A 27,112-nucleotide genomic window follows, 5' to 3' on the forward strand; every position below is an offset into this window, starting at 1 on the left:
ACTAACTCTTTGGCCTCTTCTAGAGCGGTTGGCCAGAAGAAACCGTGCCGGAAGGCTTTGGCGACGAGTGCCCTGGAGGCCGCGTGGTGACCGCACTCGCCTTCATGGATGTCTCTGAGGATTGCCTGGCCTTGTTCTGGCTCGACGCAGCGTTGGAAGACGCCGGTAACGCTGCGCCTGACCAGCTCTCTGTTGACTATGGTGTAGGCTGCTGCTCGGCGTTGCACTTGCCGAGCCAAGATTTCATCAATTGGCAGCTCTCTGTTTACTAAGAATCTGAGGATGGGCTGGGTCCATGAAGGTGCTGCTATTTCTTCAACTGCCACTAGTGCGACTTGGATAAGGGCGGCCGAGCTGGGAGGCGGAGGGTTGGAGTCCGCAGCCGCTTGCTGATTTGACAAAGTCCCGGGGCCGACTGGAGCAGTCCCCGGGCCGAGATCTGGAGTCTTCGATCTTTCTACTGCAGTCCTCGGGCCGGGTTCTGAAGTCCCTGGGCCGGCTTCGACTGTATGTTTCTTGGAGTCAGATCCGTCCTCCTCAGGCGGAGCCGGCACATAGATTGAATCTGATTTTGGTGACGGCTTGATAGAAGGCCTGAGGAGGCACCGGAGGGCGACACCAGATGGTATTGCCTGGCGGGTGGAGCCGATTCGTGCCAAGGCGTCTGCTTGGTCGTTGTCGTTCCTTGGCACATGGAGGAACTCGCACCCCTCGAAGTATCCGCTGAATTGCTGGACGAGGAAACGATAGCTCGCCATATTTGCGCCCTTGGCGTCCCAATCGCCAGATGATTGCTGGACCACCAAGTCAGAGTCGCCATAACACAGGATTCGGCGAATGCCGAGTTTTTTGGCAAGCCGGAGCCCGTGGATGAGCGCTTCGTACTCGGCCACATTGTTGGAAGCGGCGAAGTGGATTTGTAGCGCATATCTGAGCTTGTCGCCCTTGGGGGAAGTGAGGACGACGCCGGCTCCCAAGCCGGTGCGCATCTTGGAGCCGTCGAAGTGCATCCGCCAATGGGTGGAGTCGGGCGCTGGCGGCAGATACTAGGTCTCGGCCCAGTCGACGAGGAAGTCGGCCAGTGCCTGCGACTTGATGGCGGTGCGGGGCTCGTAGTAGATGGTGTAGGGGGCCAGGTCGATGGCCCATTTGGCCACTCGGCCAGAAGCATCTCGGCTTCCGATGATCTCGGCCAGCGGAGCTGTACAGACCACAGTGATGGGATGCTCCTGGAAGTAGGGCTTCAATTTCTTAGCGGCGAAATGCACGCCGTAGCACATCTTCTGGTAATGGGGGTAGTTCTGCTTGGAGGCTGACAGCACCTCGCTCAGGTAATATATCGGTCTCTGGACAGGTAGCGCCTTGCCTTCCTCCTTGCGCTCGACTACAATGACTGTGCTGACTACTCGGCTGGTGGCGGTAATGTATAGGAGCATGGGCTCTTTGGGAGTCGGAGCCGCCAGCACAGGGGGAGTAGTCAGCATCTTCTTTAGTTGGAGAAAAGCCTCGTCCGCCTTGGGAGTCCACTCAAAGAAGGTCGTCTTCTTCATGAGCTGATACAGGGGGAGAGCCTTCTCGCCCAGCCGACTGATGAATCGGCTGATGGATGCCAAACAGCCGGTGAACTTCTGCACATCTAACAGTCGTCTGGGTGCTTCCATCCTCTCGATGGCCTTGATCTTCACAGGATTGCACTCTATGCCGCGTTCGGAGACCAGGAAACCGAGGAGCTGGCCGGCTGGTACTCCGAAAACGCACTTCTCTGGGTTGAGCTTGATCTGGAATCGGCGTAGATTCTCAAATGTCTCCTTGAGGTCCTCCAGCAAGGTTCCACGCTTCTCCGTCTTCACCACCACGTCATCCACATAGACGTGGGCATTTCTGCCGAGTTGCTTCAGGAGGCACTTCTGCATGCAACGCTGAAAGGTGGCGCCGGTGTTTCTCAAACCGAACGTCATGGTCAGGTAGCAAAAGGCTCCAAACAGCGTGATGAAGGCGGTCTTCAGTCTGTCGGCCGGGTTCAGCTTGATCTGGTGATATCCTGAATATGCGTCTAGGAAACTCAACAGTTCGCATCCGGCTGTGGAGTCTATCACCTGATCAATTCTCGGCAGAGCAAATGGGTCCTTGGGGCAGGCTTTGTTGAGGCTCGTGTAATCAATGCACATCCGCCATTGCTTGTTCTTCTTCAGCACCAGTAATGGGTTTGCCAGCCACTCTGGAAAAAAAATACTTCCATGATGAAGCCGGCTGCTAGGAGCCGGGCTATCTCTTCTTCGACAACTCTTCTTTTTTCTTCTGACAGGCGGTGCAGAGGCTGCCTGATGGGCTTCATATCAGATCGGACATGTAATTTGTGCTCGGCGAATTCCGTCGGGACATCAGGCATGTCCTTGGGGGACCATGCGAAGATGTCGCGATTCTCACGGAGGAAATCGACGAGCTCACCTTCCTATTTGCTGTCAAGGTCTGTGCCCATGACAGCGTACCTCTCCGGGTGCTCTGGGTCCAATGGTATCTTCTTTGTTTCTCTGGCCGGCTTGAATGATCCTTCTGCTTCCGACTCCTTGGGGTCGGGCGATAACTCGGGCTGCTTGCCGGCCATCGCCACGACCCGATCAAGAAGCCGTTTCTCAGCTGCGATCACCAAGGATTCGGCCAGCCGACTGCTTTCGGCCGCGCAAGCGGACGACTTCCTGTAGTCGCCGGACACGGTTAGGATTCCCTTGGAGCTCGGCATCTTCATCTTGAGGTAGGCGTAGTGGGGGACCGCCATGAACTTGGCCAACGCGGGTCGGCCAAGCAATGCATGATATGGGCTCTCAAGGTCCACCACCTCAAACCAGATCAGCTCTCGGCGGAAATGATCCTTGTCTCCGAAGAGGACATCTATCAGGATCTTGCCGATTGGTGAGCAGGAAAGGCCAGGGACGATTCCGTGGAACACAGTCCGGCTGCTCTGAAGCTGTCTCCGCTTGATTCCTAATTTCGCCATCGTATCCTTGTACAGGATGTTGATACTGCTGCCTCCGTCTATCAGTACTCGCGAGAAGCGAGCGGCCCGCCTATCTGTGGCAAGTGTGGCGCCTAAGACCAAGGCATAGGAGCCCGGACTCGGCATCACCTCTGGGTGATCAGCTCTGCTCCAACTGATAGGCTTTTCGGACCAATGCATGAACTCTGGGGGACTTGATGCAACCGCATTCACTTCTTGCTGCTGCTGGCGCCTGCTGCGTCGGTCATTTGCTACACTGGTGAACACCACATAGGCTCCGTGCTCATCCGGGAACTCGTCTTGTATTGCGCCGACCGGCTTGATGGCCGGCTGCTGGGGCGGCTGTGGAGGAGGCGGCCCAGCAGGAGGGGGAGGGAGCAGGCCGTCCCCCTTGGCGATTCTGGTCAGCCAGTGGCATTTCCTGGTGGTGTGGTTCGACGGCTTCGCGCCGGTGTGAAACTTGCAGGGACCATCTAGAGTCTGCTCGTAGGAGAAAGCCGGCAGCCAGTTGGACTTGCTGCCCTTCTGTCGCTTCGCCGGAGGCGGTTCCTCCAACTGCTGGTCCTCTGCTGTCGCCACTTGCCGACTGCTGGAAGTCGGCTGCGGGGCTTTACGCTTCTGGTCATTCTGATGTTGCCGCCGACTGGTGTCTCCAGCCGGAGTTCTTGGAGCCTCAGGGGCGACTTTGCCAGTTGTGCTGACCCGAATCTCCGCCTTCATGGAGGAGTCGGCCGTGGCGTACTTGTCCAATGTGATCAGCAGCTCATCGAGGGTCTCCGGCTCGTCGCAGAGGAGCTTGTGCTTGAGGAGGGTGCCTTCTCTGCACCCGGCAGTAAAGTACTCGATGGCCTGCACCTCATGCACGCCCTCGCAGGAGTTCCGGAGTTCGCCCAGCGCGCGAGGTAGTCGCGAGTAGACTCGTCAGGGCCTTGCACGCACAAGGAGAGCTGGCGTGGCTTGGGAGGTCGCTTGTACGTGCTCGTGAAGTTGCGGACGAAAGCCTCGGTGAAGTCGACCCAGCTGTTGATGTTGCGAGGCTTCAGACTGTTCAACCACGTCCGGGCCGAGCCCTGGAGCATGAGCGGGATGTATCTTACGGCAACACGCTTGTTGCCGTTCGCTATGTTGACGGCTGTGGAGTAGTCGATCAGCCAATCTTCTGGCTACACGGTGCCGGTATATTTGGGCGTGTCTCGGGGGAGCGTGAACCCTTTGGGAAAGGGCTCGTCTCGGATGCGGGGTCCAAAGCAGGGGGGCCCAACTCGTCTTCTTCTTCCAGCGCCAGGGATCGGTGGAGTTGGTCGATCCGGTGGCGGGCGTCGTTCTCTCCGACTCCCTCTCGGCGGCCAAGGCGGTCACCGAGAGTCGGATGTTCCACGGGCGGCGGAGAGACTCGCCTTTCTCTGCGAGGAGGGGGAGGCAGGTAGTCGTCCCGCCGTTCCACCGCTTTGGGGCGGCCGTCTTTGTCGCGCTCGATGGTGATGTGACTCCGAGTGTGGCTGACATCCGGCTCCTTGTCCTTCTTCTCACGGGCCTCGCCAGTCGGCGTCCGAGACGTCGCACCTTGGTCTCGGCGAGGCGGTGGGTCGTCGTTTTGGCACCGCGGCGCCTCGGTGCGGCAGCCGGCATCATTCTGCGCGGCAGCCGCGTCGAGGAGCTGCTGAACTCGCTCCATCATCACGCGGCGCTCTTCACCTTCGAAGTTGTCGAGCTCGTCTGCCGCCGCCTGGGCGGCACGGATATTCTCTGCGGGCGTGGCATACACATGGCGATCAGCCCCGAAGAGGTTGGCGATTGCCGCGCCGCGCTGTCAGACCGCGCCTAGGCGGCTAGGCCCGCTCGGAGCCGGCGAGCCGCCTACGGCGTGATCCATCTCGCGTTGGTAAGCTTCTGACAAGCGCCTCATGCTTGCCAGCTTCTTCGCGCCCTCGATGAGCTGAAGGCGGAGCGCCTCCAGCGTCTCGGTGTCGGCGTCTTCTAGAATCGGCGCCGCAAGGCCTCGCAGGGCCGCATCAAGCGGGTCATGCGCTCCTTTGCCGGAGCACTCGCCATGCTCGAGGACGAGGACCTCAGTGACGGTGCTTCCGCCGCTCCCCGCGCAAGGAAGCACTCGTCGTAGACCACCACGTTGGTGGGGAACGCGTCGAGCGACGCGGTGTCGGAGTCGACCATCATCGGGTCGGTGGATCCTATGGACTCCAGGTCCGCGGCAGGCTCGCCGGCGGCGTGGAGTTGGTCGAGGAGGCCCGCGAGGAGGCTCTCGGGGACACTCGTGCCTGCGTCGGACGCAGGCTCGTCGGAGAGGCGAACCTCGCCGATAAGATCGGCGAGGCAGCTGGCCGCACTGGCGATCTCAGCGCCGTGTAGCGCGTCGGCACAGACGTCGTCCGGCGTGCCGGGCTGGCTGTGCTCGCCGGGGAGGAACAGGGTTCCCGTCCAGAGCAGATCTCCGGACGACGGTGCACCTCGCCCCACGGTGGGCGCCAAATGTCGGGGGTTGGGTACGACATATGCCAAAGGATGGCTTATCATGGTGGGAGCGAGTAGAACGTCGCCGGTGCCTGGAAGCGGGATGAGGCGAAGACATGCACGCCGGCGGAACTTACCCAGCTTCAGGGCTCTCCTAGGAGATAACACCCCTACTGCTGCTCTACGGGGTCTCCGCATGATCACTAAAGCAAAGTGGCTACAATGGTGCTCCTGGAGCTGTTTCGAGAGGCAGGAGAGGGCAAGGCTAGCTCTCTCCTCCCCGTGCTATCTGGTCTATCTCTGTCTAGGTCCGAACCCTTTGCATGGGTGCCCCGGGGGGTTTATATAGGCCTACCCTCCGGGGGTACAATAGTAATCCGGCTGGGCGCGGGTCCCAGCCGTCGGTCTCTCAGGCCGCCGTCCTCCCTGCCGGCTTCTAGGGCCCGCCGACTGGCGGGTCCCGCGGACAGACTTGATACTGTAGCGGCACTCCTGATGACGTAGGCTCGGTCATCGGGTCGTGGCAACAGTGCCGCCGTCTATCGAGCGATCACTGTCGCCATATCCCCATCTTATCCGGTTAATGGCCCGTGGGGCCCTGGGGAGGGGTCGGCCGACTCCAGGGAGGCCGACTCCCACAGGTCCGTCTTCGGGTTGCCCAGGCCGCCTTCGGCCCACCCACTGACAGGTGGCCCCGCCGCCTTCGGGTCGTACAGGCCGGCGTCGTGGGCACAGTGTACTGCGCACTGTGGCTGAGGTCAGGGCAGGCATGGCAACAGTGCCGCATCTCGCCGGAGATCTTCCAGCGATACGGCTCACTGTAGCCACGCCGGCCCTTCGTAAGCAGGGGGGAACGGCCATGCCGTGACCGTACCCCGCATCATACTTCGAGATGAGGGAGGAGTCTCGGGCCGACTCTCCATAGTCGGCCACTCTGGAGGTCGCCTAGCTTGGAGTCGGCTTATCTGGGAGTCGCCGTCTGGGACTCGGCATATTTTGGAGTCGCTCCTGAGACTCGGTCTGAGGGGCGCGGCCTGCCCCGATGTCTTGAAATGTCCTGGGGCTCGGGTTAGCCTACCCGTGGCCCATTACTCCGACATTTATTATGTCGTCACAATGTTTACATGGACGAAATCAAGATCGTTGGGCTGGCCTAACCAAACATGACGGCCAACCCCGAAAGATAAAGCGTGCTTTGCTAGTTTGTGAGCATCGATATTCGAGCTCCTAAATTTATGAATAATATTACAGACCTCAAATTCATCATAGTGGAGTCGGACTGCGCCGCGGCCCACGGCGGTGGGCCTGATGACCTGATTAAGGACAAGGAAACAAACAGATCACCTGTTATTAAATAAAACATTGTTACTCTTTTCATTCCGTAATGCAGTGCATATAGATTTTTTGAAAAATCAAACTTTACAAACATTGACCAACTTTATAAAAAAACTAGGTATATCTACAATACCAAATATATCTTACATAATAATAAAGGACGGAGGTTTTCATAATTCTCTACACGTCATCTCTTTATATCCGTATATTTTGTGTTAACCATAAACATTGATGGCTGAGATCTAAAAGCAGATCTTTATACATAACGAAAGGAAGTACTACCTCCGCCTAGGTTTAAAAGTCCCCTAGACCAAATCTCTAGTACCAAGGTAATTGCAGCGGTTTTCACGCGCTATTCAAGCAGCTGCGTGCATTGGCTGGAGGGCGCACTTAACGTTGGTAATTAAATTCAATAGTGTTGGACTCCCGTTGCGCTTACCAGCTTTGGCGCATGCATGACCAATGAAAGAAAAGCTTTACAGCCTGCACTGACTCGCATGCATCTCTGCATTAACTGCTCTTGTGATTAAACTCTAGCCGGTCTTAAAAAAAGGGCCAGCTATCACTGCCCACGGGACCAATAATCCCGGACGGAGGTAGTAGCACCGCTCGGGTGGGAGGGACCTGGGCTTTCAATTTTCAACCCGATTTTGAAGTGGCCAACGGCCAGGATAGAGGACGGTACTGGGAGGCTAACCCGCGATGGAAGGAGGAAATGGGGGCTAGGGTTGGCTCGGCCCGAAACTCGTTCTAGCTCGGCCCGACAAGGTAATAGGCTCGGAAATATCGTCCCGTTTCGCGAACAAGCCGAGCCTGTTTCCGCTCGGTCCAGCTCGGTGGCTCGTTTTGCAGTCCAGTATTCTTTTTAAGAGTTAGCTCCTCAGTGTAGTATTTTCTAAAAAAAAAAAAACTCCTCAGTGTAGTAGGAATCTGGCCTGTCAAGCTATCTTGGGTTGACCAGCGGTAAATGAGCACAAGGCGAAGACATCAATTTGCTGAAGCGCCCGGCAAGTTTGCATAAGCATCCGCAACAACTCTTGCTGGACACCTATACGGAGAGCCGATACAATCTTGTCATGTCTGTTCTCAGTTAAGCAACACGCATCAAAATCAGAATTATTTTTGCATAGCTACCCTTGCGCAGCTTTGATGTGAAAAGATGAATCATTTTTAGAGCTTGCTATGCACTCACATGATGGTGTTATCTCATCTCAGTGACATATAGCTTACGGCTTGCAAGCTCTCTGTATGCCGTCTTACACGTCCTGCAGATGGTGCAATTGCGAAAAAGAAAGTGTGTAATGCATTGAGTTTTAAATCCAGCTTCGAAGGACAAAGTTGCAAAGTAAATTACCATCAAAAGATGAAACGTTGCTATCTCATTAAGGTTAGAAATTCAATTGACCTGATATTACAAAGGTAATCTTCTTTTCATAGTCATATAAAAATTGTTTTTGAGGAACATGCAAATCCGCTTATTACGTCTACTTCTGTATAAAAAAAGTTTCCTTCTGTATCAAAGAAAATTGATTTCTACTTTTGTTTTTTTTTGCGGAAAAACTTCCAATCTATTCATCTTCAATCATGGCAGTACAACGAATACCAGAAATAAAAATTACATCTAGATTTGTAGACCACCTAGCGACGACTACAAGCATCGAAGCGAGCCGAAGGCGCGCCGCCGCCATTGCCCCTCCATTGCCGGAGCCGGGCACAACTTGTTGTAGTAGACAGTCGGGAAGTCGTCGTGCTAAGGCCCCATAGGACCAGCACCCCAGAACAGCAACCGCCGCCGATGAAAAATAACGTAGATCGGAAGGATTCAAACCGAAGACACACGATCGTAGACGAACAACGACGAGATCCGAGCAAATCCACCAAAGATAGATCTGCCGGAGACAGCCTCCACACGCCCACCAACAATGCTAGACGCACCGCCGGAAAGGGGGCTAGGCGGGGAGACCTTTATTCCATTTTCAGGGAGCCGCAGCCGTCTCGCCTTCCTAAGTAGGACACAAACCCTAATAAGATTGAAAAAAATGACTAAAAACGAATCCCTCCCGCCGGTCCTTGCCAGGATCCACCGCGCCTCCATGGCCCTAGGGCCACCGAAGATGAGGCGGACCTGCGCCGGCACCGACGAGAGGCACGAACCCTAACTTTTTTTCTTGGAGGAGAAGGAGGAGGCGGTGAAGGAGGATCGCTAGTTTAAAAGCAACTCCAACAGCTCCCTTACAAATCTTCATGTAAAAGTGAATTTTTTGGGCTCCGTGTAAAAGTTTGGGAAAGTTATCTCGAAGCAACTTTTGTCAGTTCCCTAAACTTCTTCCCCTAAATCCATTTTATTTTATTTCCAATTAAACAAAAAAATAGGTAACTTCCTAGGACCCGTCAGTCAGTGACACAAGTTAGGGCGGGCGGTGCGCTGGCCGCCGACGCGAGGTGGCGTGGCGGCAGGTGGTGGGACGGCGACGGTACGGTGTGGAGGCAGGCGGAACGGATAACGGTTGCGCGGGTGCGGCGGCGAGCGACATTCCGGCAGGCGTGGCGACATTCGAACGAGTTTGCGGTGAGGTGCGCGATGAAGTTTCGTGCTGTTACTAAGCCTGCCAAAAAGATACGGGAAGATGATCTTTCCGTAAACCCGTGGAAGAAAAGACCACTTTTATTAGATCCTCTAAAGTTATGGACACTTTACAAGAACTGCTAGAGGGTTTTTTTTGGCCCTACTTGTAAACTGCCTTATTTTATAGATAGAGGAGCCGTTGGAGTTACTCTAAGCTTATAGGTCTAGCGTGCAAGCAAGGTCAGAAGAAAATTTGTAATTACCTGTTAACTTATCAATTAAACTTGAACTTCTTCATCAATTTGTTTAGTTTGTGTACGTAGATGTATAATCCTCATTATATTAGGCTCTTAATAATATATCAACTGATGAAGTTAATGGCTCATTATACTTGATGAATTAGTTCGGAAGGTAATTTAGATAGTATTTAAGTTAACTAATTATTTACAATGACAATTAACATGTCATTTATAAGCAATGATATGTAATTATGGCTCTTTTTCCCTTTTCTTTCGTTGGTCTATGTCCGAGGGGATGCACATGTCTATGTAAAAGAGATTGCAATGGACACCAACACAAATCTAATGCATCGAGGTCAGTTGTTCCATGCTTTTATGATTTAAGTGCAGCAGTTCATACTTCATACATTACATGACTGAAGCTATGAGGAATGTCTCGTTGATAGAGAGGGGAAGTCAGTATATCTCCGTGATGAGGTGAATGTAGTCGTGACACATTGGGTTAAGAGTGTAATTATTTTTTCTTCCGGTGCAACGCACGGGCCTGTTTGTTAGTACAATATGAAAGTACTTATGGTGATGTATGTATGGATGTGTATTTGGTCTCTTATTGTAGATGAATATTCTTTCCTTTATAAACTTGGTCAAAATTTATAAAGTTTAACTTTTCAAAAAATCTATACGCACTACGGTGTGGAAGAGGGAGTACTTCACTATAGTTGGGAAGTTTAGCTTCTGTCAGATCAGTAGCGATGTGAATGTTGTTAGCCAAGTTCTGTCTATCTAGATCCATCCACCAACACGATTTAGGTCCCCAACCACCGACTCCCCAAAAGAGCTAGGGTTCCCCTGCCTCCCACCGGCGCCGCCGTCGGTCCGCCTCATCTCCGGTGGCCTTAGGGCCATGGGGGCGGAGTGGATCCCGGCCCTTGCCGGTGGAAGGGCTCTGTTTTTAGATATTTCTTCGAGTTTTGTTAGGGTTTGTGTCCTGCTCAGGAAGGTGAGACGACGGCGGCTCCCTGAAGATGGAATAAAGGTCTCCCCGCCTAGCCCCCGTTTCGGTGGTGCATCTAGCATCATGGGTGGACGTGTGAAGGTGTGTCTCCGGCGGATCTGTCTTTGGTGGATTTACTCGGATTTGGTCATCGCTCGTCTATGTTCATGTGTCATCAGGTTGGATCCTTCTGATTTATGCTACTCTTTATCGACGGCGGTTGCTGTTCTGGCGCGTTGGTCCTATGGGGTCTTAACACGACGACTTCCCGATTGTCTACTACAGCAAGTTTTGCCCATCTCCGGCGAGCAGTGACGGAGCCAGAAACTCAATATAGAGGGGGCCAAACATGTTATATAATGTTAGACAAGGCCAAATCATGTAAATCTTGCTAATTTTGTTTGATAAATGGAGGATTAAGAGCACATATAGTTGTATTTCTGAGAGCATAGGGGGGCCAAGGCCCCTGCCAGCACCCCTGCCTCTGCCACTGCCGGCGAGGGAGGGATGATGAAAGCGGCGCGCCTTTGGCTTGCTTCAGTGCTTGTAGTTGTCCCTAGGTGGTCTATGAATCTGGATGTAATTTTTATTATTTTTAGTGTTCGTTGTACTACCACGATTGAAGATGATTAGATTGGAAGTTTTTTCCAAAAAAAAAAGTTCGGCCTATCTAGCACACAGGACAGCAGTATGACTGCATTCAAGACCAAACGATATTGTTGTGTTGTGCCGTGCAGAACATAGAGCTATTCCTGGATCAACATATTCATCCTTTTCGCAAAAAAAAGATAAACGTTGCGACTCATACTAGAAGGGTTGGGCGCGCTTTGCTACGCCGTGGTGTTGTAGGGTTTTCTAAAAAAACTATGTTGCAAAATACAAAGTGTATTATTTTTTTGAAAAATCAAACTTTTTAAGTTTGATCAAATTTGTAAGAAATATATCAAAATCCATAATATCACATCGCTATGATTAGATTCATCCTAAAATGAATTTCTATATTTTTTTTGTTTAATATTATGGATGTTGATATTTTTGCACCGACCTTGGTTAAAATTGAAGAGATTTGACTTTCCAAAAAACTAATACCCCTTATATTTCGTAATTGGTGGAATATTTAGTTTGGCAGGTGGGGGTGATAGAGTGTGTTTTATTTTTATATAATGCAGTGATCTGGTGGGCTTTTCGTGGTGTGATTATGTGTTATCTGCTAACCAACCTATATTTTGTGGGAAACTTTTTGCGTAGGTGGTTGCATGTACTATATTAGTGGTGCAATATCTCATGGTGACACTTCTTTTTTCTAGGAGATTGGATGGCGCGGGATTGATATGCTTTTATAGGCGAGTTACTGCTAATTGATTTAAAAAAGTGTTGGCCTGGTCAAAATCGTAAACCAAATTCAAAATTGAATACCTTAATTGAATGAGAGGGATTTAATATTAGGAACATAGTGAATTAAATGAATTGAATGGAAGAGCTTGAGAAATTATTGACCCGGTTAAAATGGGTGACCTAATTCTAAATTGAATAACTCAATTAATTGTGAGCTCTTAAAAATTAGGAAGAGAAGTGTACAATATTAAATGATTCAATGGGAGAGCTTTGAGAAATTATTGACCCAGTTAAAATCGGGTGAGCAATTTTTAATTAGATGATCAATATTACAAGTGAGTCAATATATTAAGAGCGTTTTCAGGGAATATTAAAAGTGTTTTTAATCAACCCGAGCTGGGCCGACCAGGTCGCCTCGTTCCCTTCTTCCTGCCGCCTCGTTCGCCTTGTTCGCTTGATCTCGGTTGACCGGTCCACAATTGGCCACTTGACCGGCTAACCATTGAAAAAAAATCCAAAAAGGGTAAAACGAAACCGTGAATTCAAAAATGTTCATGAGAATTGAAAGAAAGCCCACAAACTTAAAAAAGATCATGAATTTGAAAGAGGTTCATCGATTTTGAATAAAGTCCATCAAATTTGAAAGATTCATTGATTTTGAAAAAAAAATCATCAAATTTGAAAAAAAAAGTTTACCAAATTTGAGAAAGGTTGATCAAATTTGGAAAAAAAAGTTCACAAATTTTAAAATTTTCACCAATTTTGGGGAAAATTCATCGATTTTGAAAAAAAGTTCATCAAATTTGAAAAAAAGTTCATCGATTTTGATAAAAGTTTCATTGAATTTGAAAAAAGTTCATCAGATTCGAAAAAAGTTCGTGCATTTAAGAAAAAGAAGAAAAATGAAAAAGGAGCAAGAATAAAAAGAAGAAGCAAAACCGCCGAGAAACTGACCAGCGAACGAGTGATAACTGGTTTGGGAAGGAAGCTTCCCAAAACAGGGCTCTCGTGACCTGGAGTAAGAAACAAAAGAAGGGAAATAAGTTTATACGCACAAGTGGTTCGTTGTCCTCGTGGTCAGTGCACTGCTCTGTCAACCGAGAAATCCCGAGTTTGAACCCTCGCTTGCGCACACCCTTTTTGCTACAGTTTGAATAAAAAAACGGGTCGGACCAGCATGGCGCGGGGGTATGCGCTCGTTTGCACGAAGTGAAGAAACAAGCGCAATGGCCGCCGTTTAGGATTTGCCTCTACCCGGGCCAGCCTTACTAATCCTACATTATGGACCAGTCCGAGCTATTTTTCGGCAAGAAAATGGCGCCCGGCCCAAATTTCCTTTTGCTTTGCTCATCAAGGCTTGATCCTGGCCCAAAGTACAAGCCGAGCTCAATTGGATCCACAATTTTTGGGCTGGAATGCATGCCCATGCCCATATTTCTCTCTCTAAGAAGAAAGAGGACTAGGATTTTATTGTTTGTCCGTCTGGACTGTTTGAGCCGTAGGCTCTTCTCTGACCAGATTTGCTGGAGCCCTAGGCTCTTCTCAGATCACCACACCCCTTGTGCCCCCACCGCACTATTTTGTCTTCTTTTCCCCGAGATCTCGCCCACATCGCCTTCTCACGCGTTGTCCTTGAACCACCGAGAATCGTTATTCCATTGGCCAATCATCAGAAATTGTGTTGGCGGCGGCGCCCCATGGGAGAACAACGCGGGGCGAAGGGGTTGGAGACGACGGGAGCTTGTAAGGGGCTTGGAGAATATGGCGCGCTGGCCGAAATATAGCACCAACGCGTCCCACCAATGTTGTGATGCTAGTCGGCTCCAACTCGTCGGTCCCTTTGTATGGTTTGCTTCCTCGCGGTCAGATCAACGCCCGACCTAGTGAGCTCCTTTTATGTTCGTCCTTAACTTGTAGTGCGCTAGTTCCGTGTTGTGATCAATCGTATTCTATACATACCAATGTATATAAGACTGTAGTGTCTGCTTTGACATTATGTAACAACAAGTACAACTCACAAAATGCAATTAGGCTTGCGTGGTATTAGTCATATCCTACTTATATAGCAATTGTTTGATTAAAACCTTTGTTGAGAATATCCTGAAGACACCACAAATGGTGTTCAAAATAGGGATGCATCTATTCTAGAATGGCAATACCTATTTCTTGTTGCTAATTTGTTCTTGGGTAAGTGGAAAAGCAAAATATGATAGGCTAATGATGCAGCTGAAATAGACAATGCCAAAGTTCATATAGTTTTGCTTAGAAAGAGGCCTCCAACATAAATTTGATATATATTCTACCAAGAATGATGTGCACAACAACTTTCAAGGGGAAAATCAGTCCAAGTATAATAGGCTAATGATGCCCCTGAAATAGTCAACAATAGATTTTATCAAGTTTTGCTTAAAGGAGGCTATGAACCTAGTACAAGTATTTAGGAGTATATCTCATTGAAGCACTCGGTCCTGTTGGTGCTTGGTTTTGATGTTTCACATGAACCTGCATTAGTCATATGTTTTCTTGCCCCCTCTACCTTCTTCTTCTTCTTTCATATCTTGGTGAAACTATTGTTCTGTTTTATTGTTTATCACAATTTATGGTTTGTTGTTGCTTTTCGTATGATGATGGTTTGTGGGATGCTGCTAATAATGAGATTGTCATAAAATGGCCTAATTTTTGTTAAGTGTCATGTGTATCCATAAATTTCTATGTAGTTATCATCTATTTACACTTTATGCATTGGATATGCACATGGTTGTGTTTTTTTATTAGGAATGGTAGGCCGAGTAGGTGTCTGTGGCGTGATTGCAAAAAATTGTACTTGATACCCCATAAATAATTCCATCCCCTATTTTAACTTTACAAACATGGCATTTGCTTTGTGCATGTGTGTTACTTCGTATGGACTAAAAAGGTAATATTTTTCTTTCGATGCCTGATAAAAAAGTAAGAAGGGAAATACATTACCCATCCACAAGCTTATTTTTATTTTCAAACATCACAATGTGAGAAAAATATTAATTACTTGCTTCATTTATCAGAATCATATTTTATCAAAGAATAAACAAACAAGTAACTTTGGACACTTTCTCTTAGATAAGTATGTTTGTTTCTAGATGTTAGATGCCTTGGTTAGCAGCATAACTATTTCTAGATTCTACAACATGTGGTGGAAGCTAGTCATATATAAGGCGGATTAGTAAGTGCAAGGTGTTGAGAAGTAAGCACGGGTTTGCAATTGCAAAATAAGTTCTCAGCATGTCCATGAAGACACGTCACATGTTTAAATACTCTTGTGTGCCAGCAATGTATGCATATTAGTTTGTTGTTTGTTTGTCTGCCGAGGGTAACATAGGTTGACATATATTCCTTGAAAAAATAAACTAAACTGAACATATAAAGTTTTTTCTTGCCTTGACCAATGAAATAATTTATTTGTTGCAATTTGTTTATTACATGTCATTTGACGTGCTTAGATCTTGTCCTTTGCATATGCATATTTCTTATTATTCAACAATTTCTCATCTCAAAATTTGTGTTTCTTCCTTATTTTTCTTTCTCTAATGGCTTCAATGATTATGAATAAGTTCTCAATACTTCAATATTTGTAAGATGGTTTCTTATGTATTTAACTTACTGTCAAGTAAGAGATTTTTATCATGGTTATGTAGATTCGTTCAATCTACCTAAAATTTTAATTAGCAAATTATTCACCACTTACCACTCCCCCCAATTTTTTATTTTATTTTCATAATTGCAACTCAATGATAGCATGGATTTCATAATTTATGTAGACCACTACACTTACTAGAACCACACTGATGAGCATTGGATGCTAAGGAATTGTATTATTAATTAGTGATATCTTTGTATGATAAAGTATGTGTGGCTACCAACCATATTCCTTTCATGTCACATAGTATTCTTACTTATAACAACAATCAAATTATGATATGATATTTGATATTTATTCTATAGCTAACAATGTAAATTCACGCACAAGGTATTATCATCGTTTTCATACTAGTAGTTATTTCAAAGATCTCTAGTTTTTTACCTCAACTTTATAGACCCTCTTTGAATTATCCTTCGGTAGACTTTTTATTTTGAAGTGTCAAACATGTCTTGGAGATCATTTTTTGGCATTGGGCACATTTACCTCCTCTCACCACCCTTCTAATTGTACGGGATAAAAAAAATCTCTTATATGTGTCCAGGATGCTTTCGCTAATGTATATTTTTCTGGAAACATTGGAATATCAGGCGCGGAGGGAGGAGGGGGTGCAATGCATATAAGGAGCCTACATATAATTGGTTTTTTTAGGAAAATTGTGACTACAATCGTTGCATGTGTGCATAGGATACTAACATTTTTCTAGGTAGATTCATTGTATTCTATGATTGCTTTGCTGGATTCTTTTATTAGATGATGGATAACAATGTACTAAGTGCATAATTATTGGGTTCTTCCTAGTTATTTTGTGTCGGGTGGCTTCTCCAGTCTATTCCATTTGTTTTTTGTCATGTTTTTGCAACATGTGGCAATTATTTACCTGCCAATATGATGCCCACCCTTGTGGTAGGGATTGCTATTTCTGTTGAAGTCGGATTGATTCAATGCTACACTTTTTGTGTGAAACAAATTTATCTTTGTGATGTTACAACAATATTATTTCTTAGGTAATGGAATTATTGGCATATTGTGGGTTGTATTTTAAACAATAAAATGAAGTGTGGAATGATTAGAAAAAATACGTGGGAATATCTGCTTTTTATTCAAGTTAATCCTATAGAGAAAATAGTTGACACTTCCTAAAACTGAACAAGTTTATGTCATTTTGTGTGAGTCATAATCATTCCATTTCCCCTGTTCATAGGTAAATTACAATGGAAAGGTCATGTTCATCCGAACATAAACTGTGTTCAAGTCATAGACATTATGGTTAAAGTACTAAACTCATTTATGAGCAAATGGAATGACTGGATTGCGAAAATTGTGTCTGGAGATAAAGTTGGGATTTAGGTCAATGATGAGATAGCACCATATGTGTGCACTTACCAGGGACTTAGAAAGGGGACCCCATGCCCCTTTGCTCTTTTATATGGCCTATGGTGCATTAGAATTTATGTTTGATAGGGTAGTTACAAACTAACTTATTGATTGAATTGGTCCTCACCTAGTGGATGGTGGTATGCAGATGATACTATGTCACTACTACATGATAATTTGGAGCAATCTAGAACCTTGAATTTATTTTGTCTCTTTTTGAACAAATGTCAAGCCTGAAAACATTTTTTTCTCACAAGTGAGTCCTATTGTTCGTGCAAGGCATACAAAATATATAAAGCTTTGAGGAGATATTTACTTGTAAAATTGTTATACTTTCTATTAACTACCTTTAGATCCCAATTGAAAGAAAGAGAGGATTTGTATTTGTGATTGGAATGAAATTGTTGGGAAGAATGAAGGTAGATTGGGGAATTGGCAAGGGATGCACCTCTAAATGGGAGGCATACATTAATTCTTCGCCGAAAGGTATACCAATGTACATCTTGCCTTTTTACATATTACCACCTAGTGTTGTTGAGCAATGATACCACCTTGTTAATGTATCCCGGGCTTGTTTTCCTTAAGATTCTAGAGGGTTAAGTATTCTTAACTTAGATATGCTATGAATATTTCCTCCATCCAAATGTCTTTGGAAACTCTTCAACGAAAGTGGTCCTTGGCAGGGATTTTTGACTAATAGATATTTAGCTTCTCAAATAGTTACACAAGCATCAATTCAAAAAAGGGACTCACATTTCTAGCAATGACCAATGGAAGTCAAAATCCATTTTCTAAATTATTGTAGAAAGTTTGGACTGGGGGAAACCCAAATTGTGGGAGGACACTTGGCCAGAAAGAACTAGCATGACTATCCTTTCCCCAGGCTTTTCTCTATTTGAATGGAACCTAATATTTATATTCATGTGGTTTATACAAAGCTATGGTGGGTGGCACTCTATTGCAATGGGAAAATTTGAAGGAGATGTGCACTTTTTTATCTCTAACTGATGGTGATGTTATGCTTGCATATTTGTTGCCATCCTGTAGCCAATTTACTAATAGGTCCTTGTATTCCACCAGCCAGAATTATGATGCAGTGCCTCATAAATTCCTATGGAAAGTAAGGTACCTTTGTAATGCATTTCTATTATGAAAAAAGGTCCTACCCATGACATTCTATTTAGAAGGGGGAGTGGTGTGGTGCTAAATATTTGTTTCATGCTGAAAATAACCTATAGATCATCTCTTCCTTTCATGCACACTTGCTAGATACATGTGGAATATTGTTGGGCTGTGCTCTAAGTGTTTCTTGCTAGTTTTCAAGTGTGGATGGTTGTTTTATATCTTGGCTGGCCAGTTTCATGGGTAAGAAAAAAAGAATGATGACAATTGGAGTGACTGATGTGATTTGAAGCATTTGGAAGGCCAGAAAACTGGCTTGTTATTGTGGCTGAGATGTTATGTTTGAGCTTGTTGTTGGATTAATTTTTTGAGTTCATTATAGGTGAAGGTAGACATAAAATGGACCTATAGTGGAATACAAGACTAATGGCGCAAGTCACAACTCAAGTTTATAGGCAAGGGATCGGTGAGCTTTGTGGATCCCGGGGTTGGGGTGTTGTTCCTCATCTTTTGTAGATTGATGGTTGGCCTTGCTTCCTTTGTTTTGTTGGAAGTCTTTTCGTTCTTGTTTCAGCAGCTAAAGCTCTTGCTTCTTAGGTGTGTCTCTACACTTACTAAGCTCCATGGAAAAGGAGATCTCTAGTTGATTAGGGCTATGATGAGCGCTTTGGGTCATGTTATTAGCCGGTGGGAGGTTTTTCACTACTGGGCCACCTCCCAGGTTATACACATCACCTTTGGTGGGGACAGATCACGGACAAGGGGAAATGGGTGGTCATAGGAGGCACGCGTGGTGTGGCTTCCATGCTTTCTTGATGTGTGTCCCCGCTTGAGGGGTGCTCCTGCTAGCAAGCTCATCATGCTTTGGTCAATGCTCCTTCTGTTGCCTTCTCGGTTTTGGTTTGCATCTTTTATTCTTGTTCATTGGTTCTCTTTCTGTTGTGAAATTGTTTTTGATTTTGGTTTGATACCATATCCTCCATTGGAGGCAGTGATGGGAGTAGGGATTTAGGATGCGACACGTTTGGGGTGTTCTAGTGGGACAACAATGACCCAACATCTCACCTTGTAGACCATAATCGTATTTAACAGTGAGGAGCCACGCAGTCCCCAACTACAACTGAGCTCCACCACCATATTTCTCTTTTCTAGCTTCAAGATGCCTACATGCATCCCAAAGAGTAGTTGAAAAAAGTGAGATGTGATCCTTGCTTTTCTTGCCCTGCCAAGGAGAGTGTAGGTTGCTGCTCTAGGGACTGTAGGGCATGTGATATGTGGCTTATGTCAAGGACTAGTGGTGGCTCACCCTCACAATGGTGTGGTGGCAGAAGGAAGTCAGGAATGACTTCCTGATCCAGCTTGTTAAGCTGGAATTAGTTCCAGTGTTCACATTACACACATACTACTTGGATTAGATATCTTCTATTAAAAAAGGGATTAAATCTGGGAGAAGTGTGGTGGCATTCAAACCAATGTATTGCGTATTTTTTGCCACACTCACCAACAACATGCCTGTTGTAATGCCTCGTTAAGAGATAAGATTGATTTTCCCAATCTATCTGGATATATTTCTCTTTTTTATTTCCTCTAAAGGATTGATAGTTAGTTAGAAGAATTGGTGACTTAAATACTCCAGATAAAATTCAAAATCTAAGTGATATGTGGAAAAAAATATGTTTCCCCTCTATACGTTCATGTGTGAAATTTCCAACCATATATGTTCAGCCTTAGATGTAAAGGCATATGTACCGCTATCAACAGCCTCTCTCAAAAATATCTATTGACTCAGGTTGTTGAATTATAGTTGCAGTTCAGTACTCCCTTCGCATGAGGAAAAACTAGCAACATCTAATCACCACTAGCAACGTCCTCTTCTCAACTTACTGAGTATTATTATGATGACAATTGTGAATTGATAGTTAATCTATATGGGAAGGTGGGACAGGGTGATAGTATTCTATTAATTATTTGCAAATTAAGAATGTCTACCATTGTTCTTGAAACCAGGTTGCAAATATTAATCCGATAATTAACATGTTTATGTTCGACCCTGTTGATAAATTAAATGCCACCTATTTCATTAACTGTACTTCCCATTTGAGCAATAATTTCAGAAGAGTCATTAGTTTGCTAAACTTTTATCCCTTTATAGGTATATTATATGACTTTGGATGACCTTGATTTCTAAACTTGAAGTTGCAAGCATGTGTTTCATATTCTGCAATTTGGAATCTTATGTATTACTTCAATTTCTTTTTATGGCTCTCATGAATCCTTTACAACTCAATAGGTTTAGATACCTACATAAATTAGTTATGGGAAAAATTCTAACATCTACTTAATTTTTTGAGCTTATCATATTTCGTCCACACAAAGAATAAGCCATAAGCTGGTAATACCATTTTTACTCGGTTTTGTGTGATGCAGAATATACTAGACACACTATGAACAATTATGATTAAGTCCATGATTACCTTGATGAATACAACCATGTATTTGTTACATAAAAATCTTGGAATAAAGAGAGCTTCAGTGGGGTTGTATGCACTTCTAGTTACCAACTACATATGCAAGAATTCTATCTACTACCATATTACTTATCAATGTGCACATGCAGGTCAACGATTTATATCTTTGTAAAATGATGTAGTTCGTGATGGTTCTGGATAGTTTCAAACATGAAAATTTTGTAACATTAGTCTCTCAATAAAAAAATACAAAAATGCTGCACCAACTCAATAGTATTTCCATCGATGGATCGATGATTGTAGAAAGAACAAGATATTTCATTTTGTGTAGGATGGGGTTATTATCCAGGGAGAAAGAATTGTTGGACTAAGCTACCAAGTACTATAAAGAGTTTTTTTGGTCCTGTAGACCTTTTACCTATTTCTCCAAGTATTCCTGTTGCTGCTTGTTTAGATATTAAAGGCAATAAAATGTTAAGTGCTGGATTCTCCTTGGAAGAGATCAAACTTCTCGTCTTCTCTATGTAACACAACTAAGTGACTGGTCTTGAGGGAATGCCCATTGAGTTTTACTAATTCATTTGGGATTTTATTTGTTGTGATTTAGTCTAGCTATTTAGTGACTTCTTTGATGGCAAACTAGGCCTCTCTAGGCTAAATTATGGTGTAGTTACTTTGATTGCCAAAGGCCAGTGGGCCTATAAGATTCAAATGTATATGCCTATTTGCATACTTAATGTCCCTTTTGAGTTTTTTACCAAGGTTTTGAACACTGGAGCTATGTTAGTTGCTTACAAGCTAGTATCTAAGATACAAACAACTTTTATTAAAGGTCGCTATTTACTAGATAATGTAGTAATGTTGCATGAGACCATACACTATCTTCATAAGAGCAAGCTTTCTGGTGTGCTTTTTAAAGTCAATTTTGAGTAAGCTTATGATAAAATTAACTAGGACTTTATGCTTTTTGTGTTAGAGATGGAAGGATTCCTTGAAACGTTTATTCGATGGACCAATTCAACTATTGTTGACGGCAAAGTGGCTATTACTTCAAATGATATGTTGGGTAATTATTTTACTACAAGAAAGGGTCTTAAGTACGGAGATCTCTTCTCCCCCCAGTGTTTATATAGTTGTTGGTGTCCTGGTGACCCTAGTTTGAAGGGATCAGGAGCAAGGGTTTATAAAAGGTTTAACACCTTAGGTTTATGAAGGTTGCCTTTCTATTTTACAATATGCGACAACACGGTCTTTTGTTTTGAGGACGACTTAGAAGGAGCTAGGAATCTTAAAACCATTCTTTGTGTTTTTGAGCATTTAACTAGTCTTTAAAAAATATTTTTAGAAGTGTGGTTTACTGCTTTGGTGAGGCGGAACTAAAACATAAGGATTATGCTCAAATCTTTACTTGCGCATCGGAAATTTTCCTTTCCGTTACCTAAGTATGCCTAAACACTACAAGAAACTCAGTAATAGCGATTGGAAATTTGTTGAGGATAAATGTGAGAAGAAAGCGGATACCTGGTAGGGAAGCTTGCTTCCTATGGGGGAGAGGCTCATTCTAACTGAGGCTTGCTCGAGTAGCATCCCTGGTCATATGCTTTCCTTTTTTAGATTGCCTAAAGGTGTTGGTAAAGATTTAGATTTTTTTACCCGAGCCTGTTTGTTCTAGCAAGAAAAAGGAGGGGGGGGGGTGGAAGTACCACCTGGTCAACTGAAATGATGTGTACCAACCTAGAGACCAGGGAGGACTAAGGGTTACTGATCAAGAAGTTAAAAATGTCAGTCTTATTTGCAAGTGGCACTAGAGACTAGAAAATGAGGAGAGGTATTGGCAGGAGATGGTTAGAACAAAGTATCCGAAGAAGAAAACCTTGCCTCATTGTGAATCATCTCTTGGTAACTCCCACTTCTGGAATGGCTTAATGGAAGTTAAGGATATCTTTTATTGCTGTTGTCAAAGAGTTGCAGGGGATGGTCGTAAAACTAGAATCTGGGAAGATGCGTGGATAAAGGATAAACCTCTTTGTTTGATTTTTCATCATCTTTAGAACTTAACATTTTGTAACATGTTACTATTGCGAAAGTATTTACCTTGGATTTTAATTGCATTGGTTCGGAAGATGTTCACATGGGAGACTCTTGATATGTGTAATAAGCTACTTGATACGCGTGGTTGGGTGATTTCGTCGGATAAGCATGACAAAGTTAAATGGTTACTTACAACCTCCGGTAGCTTTTCTGTTATCTCTTTATCATTATCTTATTGCTAGACAAGTTGCTTTCTCTTTAGAAAAATCTATGGAGGATGAAGATGCCTCTTGAAGTTGAGGCCTTCTCTTGGTTAGTAATAAAAAATATGATTCTGACCAAGGACATTTTGAGTAAAAAAGGCTGGAAAGGTGCTAAGTTTTGTGACTGTGAAGAAAGTGTCAATCGTTTATTTTTCTCTTGCTCCATGTGTCATTTCTTGTTGAATATTCCGGGATGGCTATGGGGAATCAGCGATCTCCAATGTGTTTTTTGACCTCTACAAGAACTGCATGTCTAGCTATACTAGCAAAGATAGGGTAGCTATTTTGTTGGGTGTTGCTGCTCTGTTGTGGTCTATATGAAAAATAAGGAACAAATCCTGTTTTCAAAGTGTTATGCCTAGAGATCCTACTGACATTATTTTTCTTGTTTGTTCCTTGCTGGACTCTTGGAAAAACCTGCAGAAAAGAGGGCACAAAACATGCTTCATCAGGTGTCTAAACATATCAAGTTGGTGACTCGTGATGTCTTCAGAGGTGGGCATGGTTTGGTCCCACATGTGAGGAGGATTTTATGAAGCCAACCACTAAAATGCTTGCTGGCCTTGAAGTCTTTATGTTAATTTTGATGCCGTGCCTTTAAACTGTTGATACTTTTATAGTTTGTTGAGTGGTTGTTGTTCCTGATAGTTAGTGTTGGATGTAGCTCCTCTTTGCTAGTGTTTGCCGTTCTTGATACGTCATGTTCCTTTTCTGGTTAGTTTTGCTTAGATCGGAGCATCCTGGTATGGTAATATAGATCAGCGATGTAATGGTCAGATTTGCTAGGTTGGAGCATCATGATATGGTTATAAATTAGTGATGTATGGTTGGTTAGTTGCCCTGTAAACAACTCCATTTTCGTAATGAAAATGGGGTCGTGTGGCTCTTCGATAAAAAAATGATCTACCACCCTCTTAGACTAATTCATCATTTTATGTAAAAACTTTGACATAATTGATCGTGATGTATAGTGTGAGTGATACCTGATAAACTATAGTACAACACAACAATAGAAGACGACACGATGCGTTGGTAAACTGTGTTGATGGTTTCTTCTAATGAAAATCGAGGCAAGTCCTTTGCATAAAAAAAGTTCCAAACTCATTTTTGTTTCCGAAAACAAAACAATTTTTTTTTTGAACAGAGAACAAAACGAACTCTTTTTTTCTTTTGCTTTGGAAAGAAATTCGCTCATATCTTGGAAACTCAAAAGAGACAATTCGAATATATACATAGTACTAGTAAGTTTCAAAAAAGAATACATACCTAGTACTAGTGGAAGTGAATACAAACCCTAAAAAGTTTCAAATACAAATATTTTGGGAGCTCAGAAGACACAATTCGAGTAGATACCGTAGTAACTGAAGCGGAATGCGAACCCACACCAGGCACCTCCGGAATGTTCGAGAGCAAGCCGGGGCGGCGCAGAGGTCTCAATTTAAGCGAGACCCGGAGCCTCGTCAACCCATTCGTCTGTGCCGAAACCCCTCTCCAATCTGAGATCTCCTCACGAGCGCGACCCGGAGCCGAAACCCTAGAGTAGAGCAGGGGCGGCGGCCATGGCCATCATCTCGGACATCCAGGAGGAGGAGGCGCCGCCGCAGCAGCCGCAAGCGGCTCCGGCCCCGGCGGCGGTCGACGTGGACCTGGAGGTCCTCGAGGCGGTGCTCGAGCGCAAGGGCGGCGCGCTCCCGTTCCTCCACGCGGCCATCGACGTCGCGCACCGGCGCTCCGACCTCTTCCGCGACCCCTCCGCGGTCGGCAAGATCACCGCGATGGCCTCGGCGTGCAGGGCGCAGGTGGAGGCGGAGGAGAGGAAGGCCAGGGATGCCAAGAGGAAGGCGGCGGAGCTGGAGAAGGCAGCGGCGGCCGAGAAGGAGAGGGTGGTCAAGGCCGCGGCCGAGAAGGAGAAGCGGGAGAGCTCGGTGGTGACGGAGGAGCGGGGTGCAGGGAGCTCGGCGGAGAAGGATGGCAGCACGGAGGTGGAGAAGAAGGAGAGCAAGGCGAACAGTAAGCGCCCTGTTTTCATTTCCTTTTGCCTTTAATTGGTATGATGCTTAATTTTGGATTGTTGGTGTGATCATGTCGAATTTGTTAGTTCATAGGGTTTAGGATATTGTGGCTTCGATGCCAACTCTGAATTATAGCTTTTAGATAGGTCGAGTGGTTTAGCCATTATTCATTATTTGCGTGATAGCTTGGTTGATGTAGCGCCATAGATATTGGATAAGTTTATGTTGATGCTTTGACAAATCACGAGCAAGAGGAAGTTGTCTGTTTCAGTCAAGTTGCTTTCTGTGTGTGCGTGGTTTCAGTCAAATATGAGGTGTCACTAGGTTTGGTTGTTACATGACATGATGATAGAGTTAGGAACTTGGTCCAATTCGTCCATACTATGTAGTAACAATGTTGCTTATTTACATACTTGTATATATGGCTGATTTATTTGTTGAGCAACTTGCTCTGCTCCTGAAAATAGGACTAGCAGCATGGTTAATTACTCGGTTAGGATGAAATTACACTTGGTTCAGTTTCTTAAAAAACCACACTTATTATCATGTATCTGCTTATGATAGAGTTTTCCTTGTCATCTGTAAAACTGCCCCAAAACCGAACCAGTTTTGTTTAATTATCTCTGTTCATCAGAAGTCATGGTTCATTGCAGTCAGAAACCAGTTTACAACTCTTAATTTGTTCTACAACCGAGTCTGCTAAAACACGGTTCTGTTCCATATATCATAGTGAAATTGTTGCACTCGATTTGTTAAACCCTGTCTTCTTTATGGCAACTCCTTCATTTGCCTATGGAAAAATCCATTATATTTCAGTTATGCACTTTGGGATTAACTAACGGTGACCCATCTCACTGAACAGAACCAAATGCTGGCAATGGTCTTGATATGGAGAAGTATTCCTGGACTCAGCAGTTACCAGAGGTTAATGTCAATGTTCCTGTTCCTGAAGGAACAAAGTCAAGGTTTGTTGTCTGTGAGATCAAGAAGGATCATCTGAAGGTTGGGTTGAAGGGCCAGCCTCCTATCATTGATGTGAGTAGTATCAACTAGACAACAGTTCCATCTTGTCCTTGTGTGTGAAATCTTTTGCTAATGCAGTGTTCCTTTCTTACCAGGGTGAGCTTCACAAGCCAGTTAAAGTGGATGACTGCTTCTGGAGCATAGGTATGAACCACATGCCATTTACGTTATGCTATGCGCCCCACCTTAGGATCCCTTACTAATAAAATAATCTTTTCCTTCTGATAATACCTTCAGAGGATGGGAAAGCACTGTCTATACTGCTGACAAAGCACAATCAAATGGAGTGGTGGAAATCTGTGATCAAAGGTGACCCTGAAGTCGACACCCAGAAGGTGGAACCAGAGACTAGCAAGCTTTCTGATCTGGATCCTGAGACTAGGCAAACTGTGGAGAAGATGATGGTAATCGATGTGTACAACCTGATTGCTGGACTGATTACACGTCATACAATTTCTTCAGACCCTAATTTTTTGTCTCTGCATTGCAGTTTGACCAGCGCCAGAAGCAGATGGGCCTGCCAACAAGTGATGAAATGCAGAAGCAAGACATGCTCAAGAAGTTCATGTCTCAGGTAAGTAGCAGCATCTTTATCCTAGTGTATGCGTCTCAGATGACTAGCCACTACCTGCTGTGTCTCTGATTGAGCTTTTCATTGCAGCACCCGGAGATGGACTTCTCAAGGGCGAAGATAGCTTGAGATTGGTTGGATCCAAGGGGATGAGAAGTTTTTGATGGATAAATCGCATCTATCCTAGTTCTTTTCAGTTTCGGGTGCCTTGTGGTTAAGTGTCTGATTAAGGTCGCGAAGGACATGGTTTTCGTGATGCTTTGGAAATATAAGTGAACTATGTTTTCTGTTGTTGGAACTGATCGATTGCCTAATTTTCTGTAGTTTGTGTTTCGTTCATGCGCTGTGTGCTTGACTATGTTGTGCGCTTTCTAGCTACCTGCATCCCTTTGTAGGCTGTTTATCTAATCTTACCCATGGGTTCATCTGCAATGGACATGCAACTAGCCGATGACGCTGACACCGGTGCAAGAGCGAAGTGATGTGCAGGCTTGCAATCCTTCATCACTAATCTAAGGGTTGTAGAAATTTGATCTTGTCACAGAACAGAACAAAATCGGTCAAAGTCACTGTGCTAATGATCACACAAGGGAGTTGCCGGAGATATTGCCCACCTTCACCTTGCTGACATCGTTA

General features: G+C 45.1%; 1 protein-coding gene across 1 annotated transcript; it reads left to right on the forward strand.

Moving 5' to 3' along the window:
* The first annotated feature begins 24,323 nt into the window (after positions 1 to 24,323).
* On the forward strand, positions 24,324 to 26,815 carry LOC119337125 (protein BOBBER 1-like). Its single transcript, XM_037609236.1, has 6 exons — positions 24,324 to 24,880; positions 25,745 to 25,917; positions 26,001 to 26,049; positions 26,143 to 26,309; positions 26,396 to 26,479; positions 26,567 to 26,815. Exons 1-6 carry the CDS (start codon positions 24,430 to 24,432, stop codon positions 26,603 to 26,605), a joined length of 963 nt encoding a protein of 320 aa, XP_037465133.1. The 5' UTR covers positions 24,324 to 24,429; the 3' UTR covers positions 26,606 to 26,815.
* The last annotated feature ends 297 nt before the right edge of the window (positions 26,816 to 27,112 follow it).

The sequence above is a fragment of the Triticum dicoccoides genome, chromosome 7B (assembly GCF_002162155.2).
Source record: "Triticum dicoccoides isolate Atlit2015 ecotype Zavitan chromosome 7B, WEW_v2.0, whole genome shotgun sequence".
Taxonomy (NCBI): Eukaryota; Viridiplantae; Streptophyta; class Magnoliopsida; order Poales; family Poaceae; genus Triticum; species Triticum dicoccoides.

Excerpts from the sequence above, each read along its gene's own strand:
- LOC119337125 (XM_037609236.1), top strand. The coding sequence starts at position 24,430 with ATGGCCATCATCTCGGACATCCAGGAGGAGGAGGCGCCGCCGCAGCAG. Across the intron at positions 24,881-25,744 it reads GAAGGAGAGCAAGGCGAACA|AACCAAATGCTGGCAATGGT; the intron begins GTAAGCGCCCTG and ends CTCACTGAACAG. Across the intron at positions 26,480-26,566 it reads TCAAGAAGTTCATGTCTCAG|CACCCGGAGATGGACTTCTC; the intron begins GTAAGTAGCAGC and ends TTTTCATTGCAG.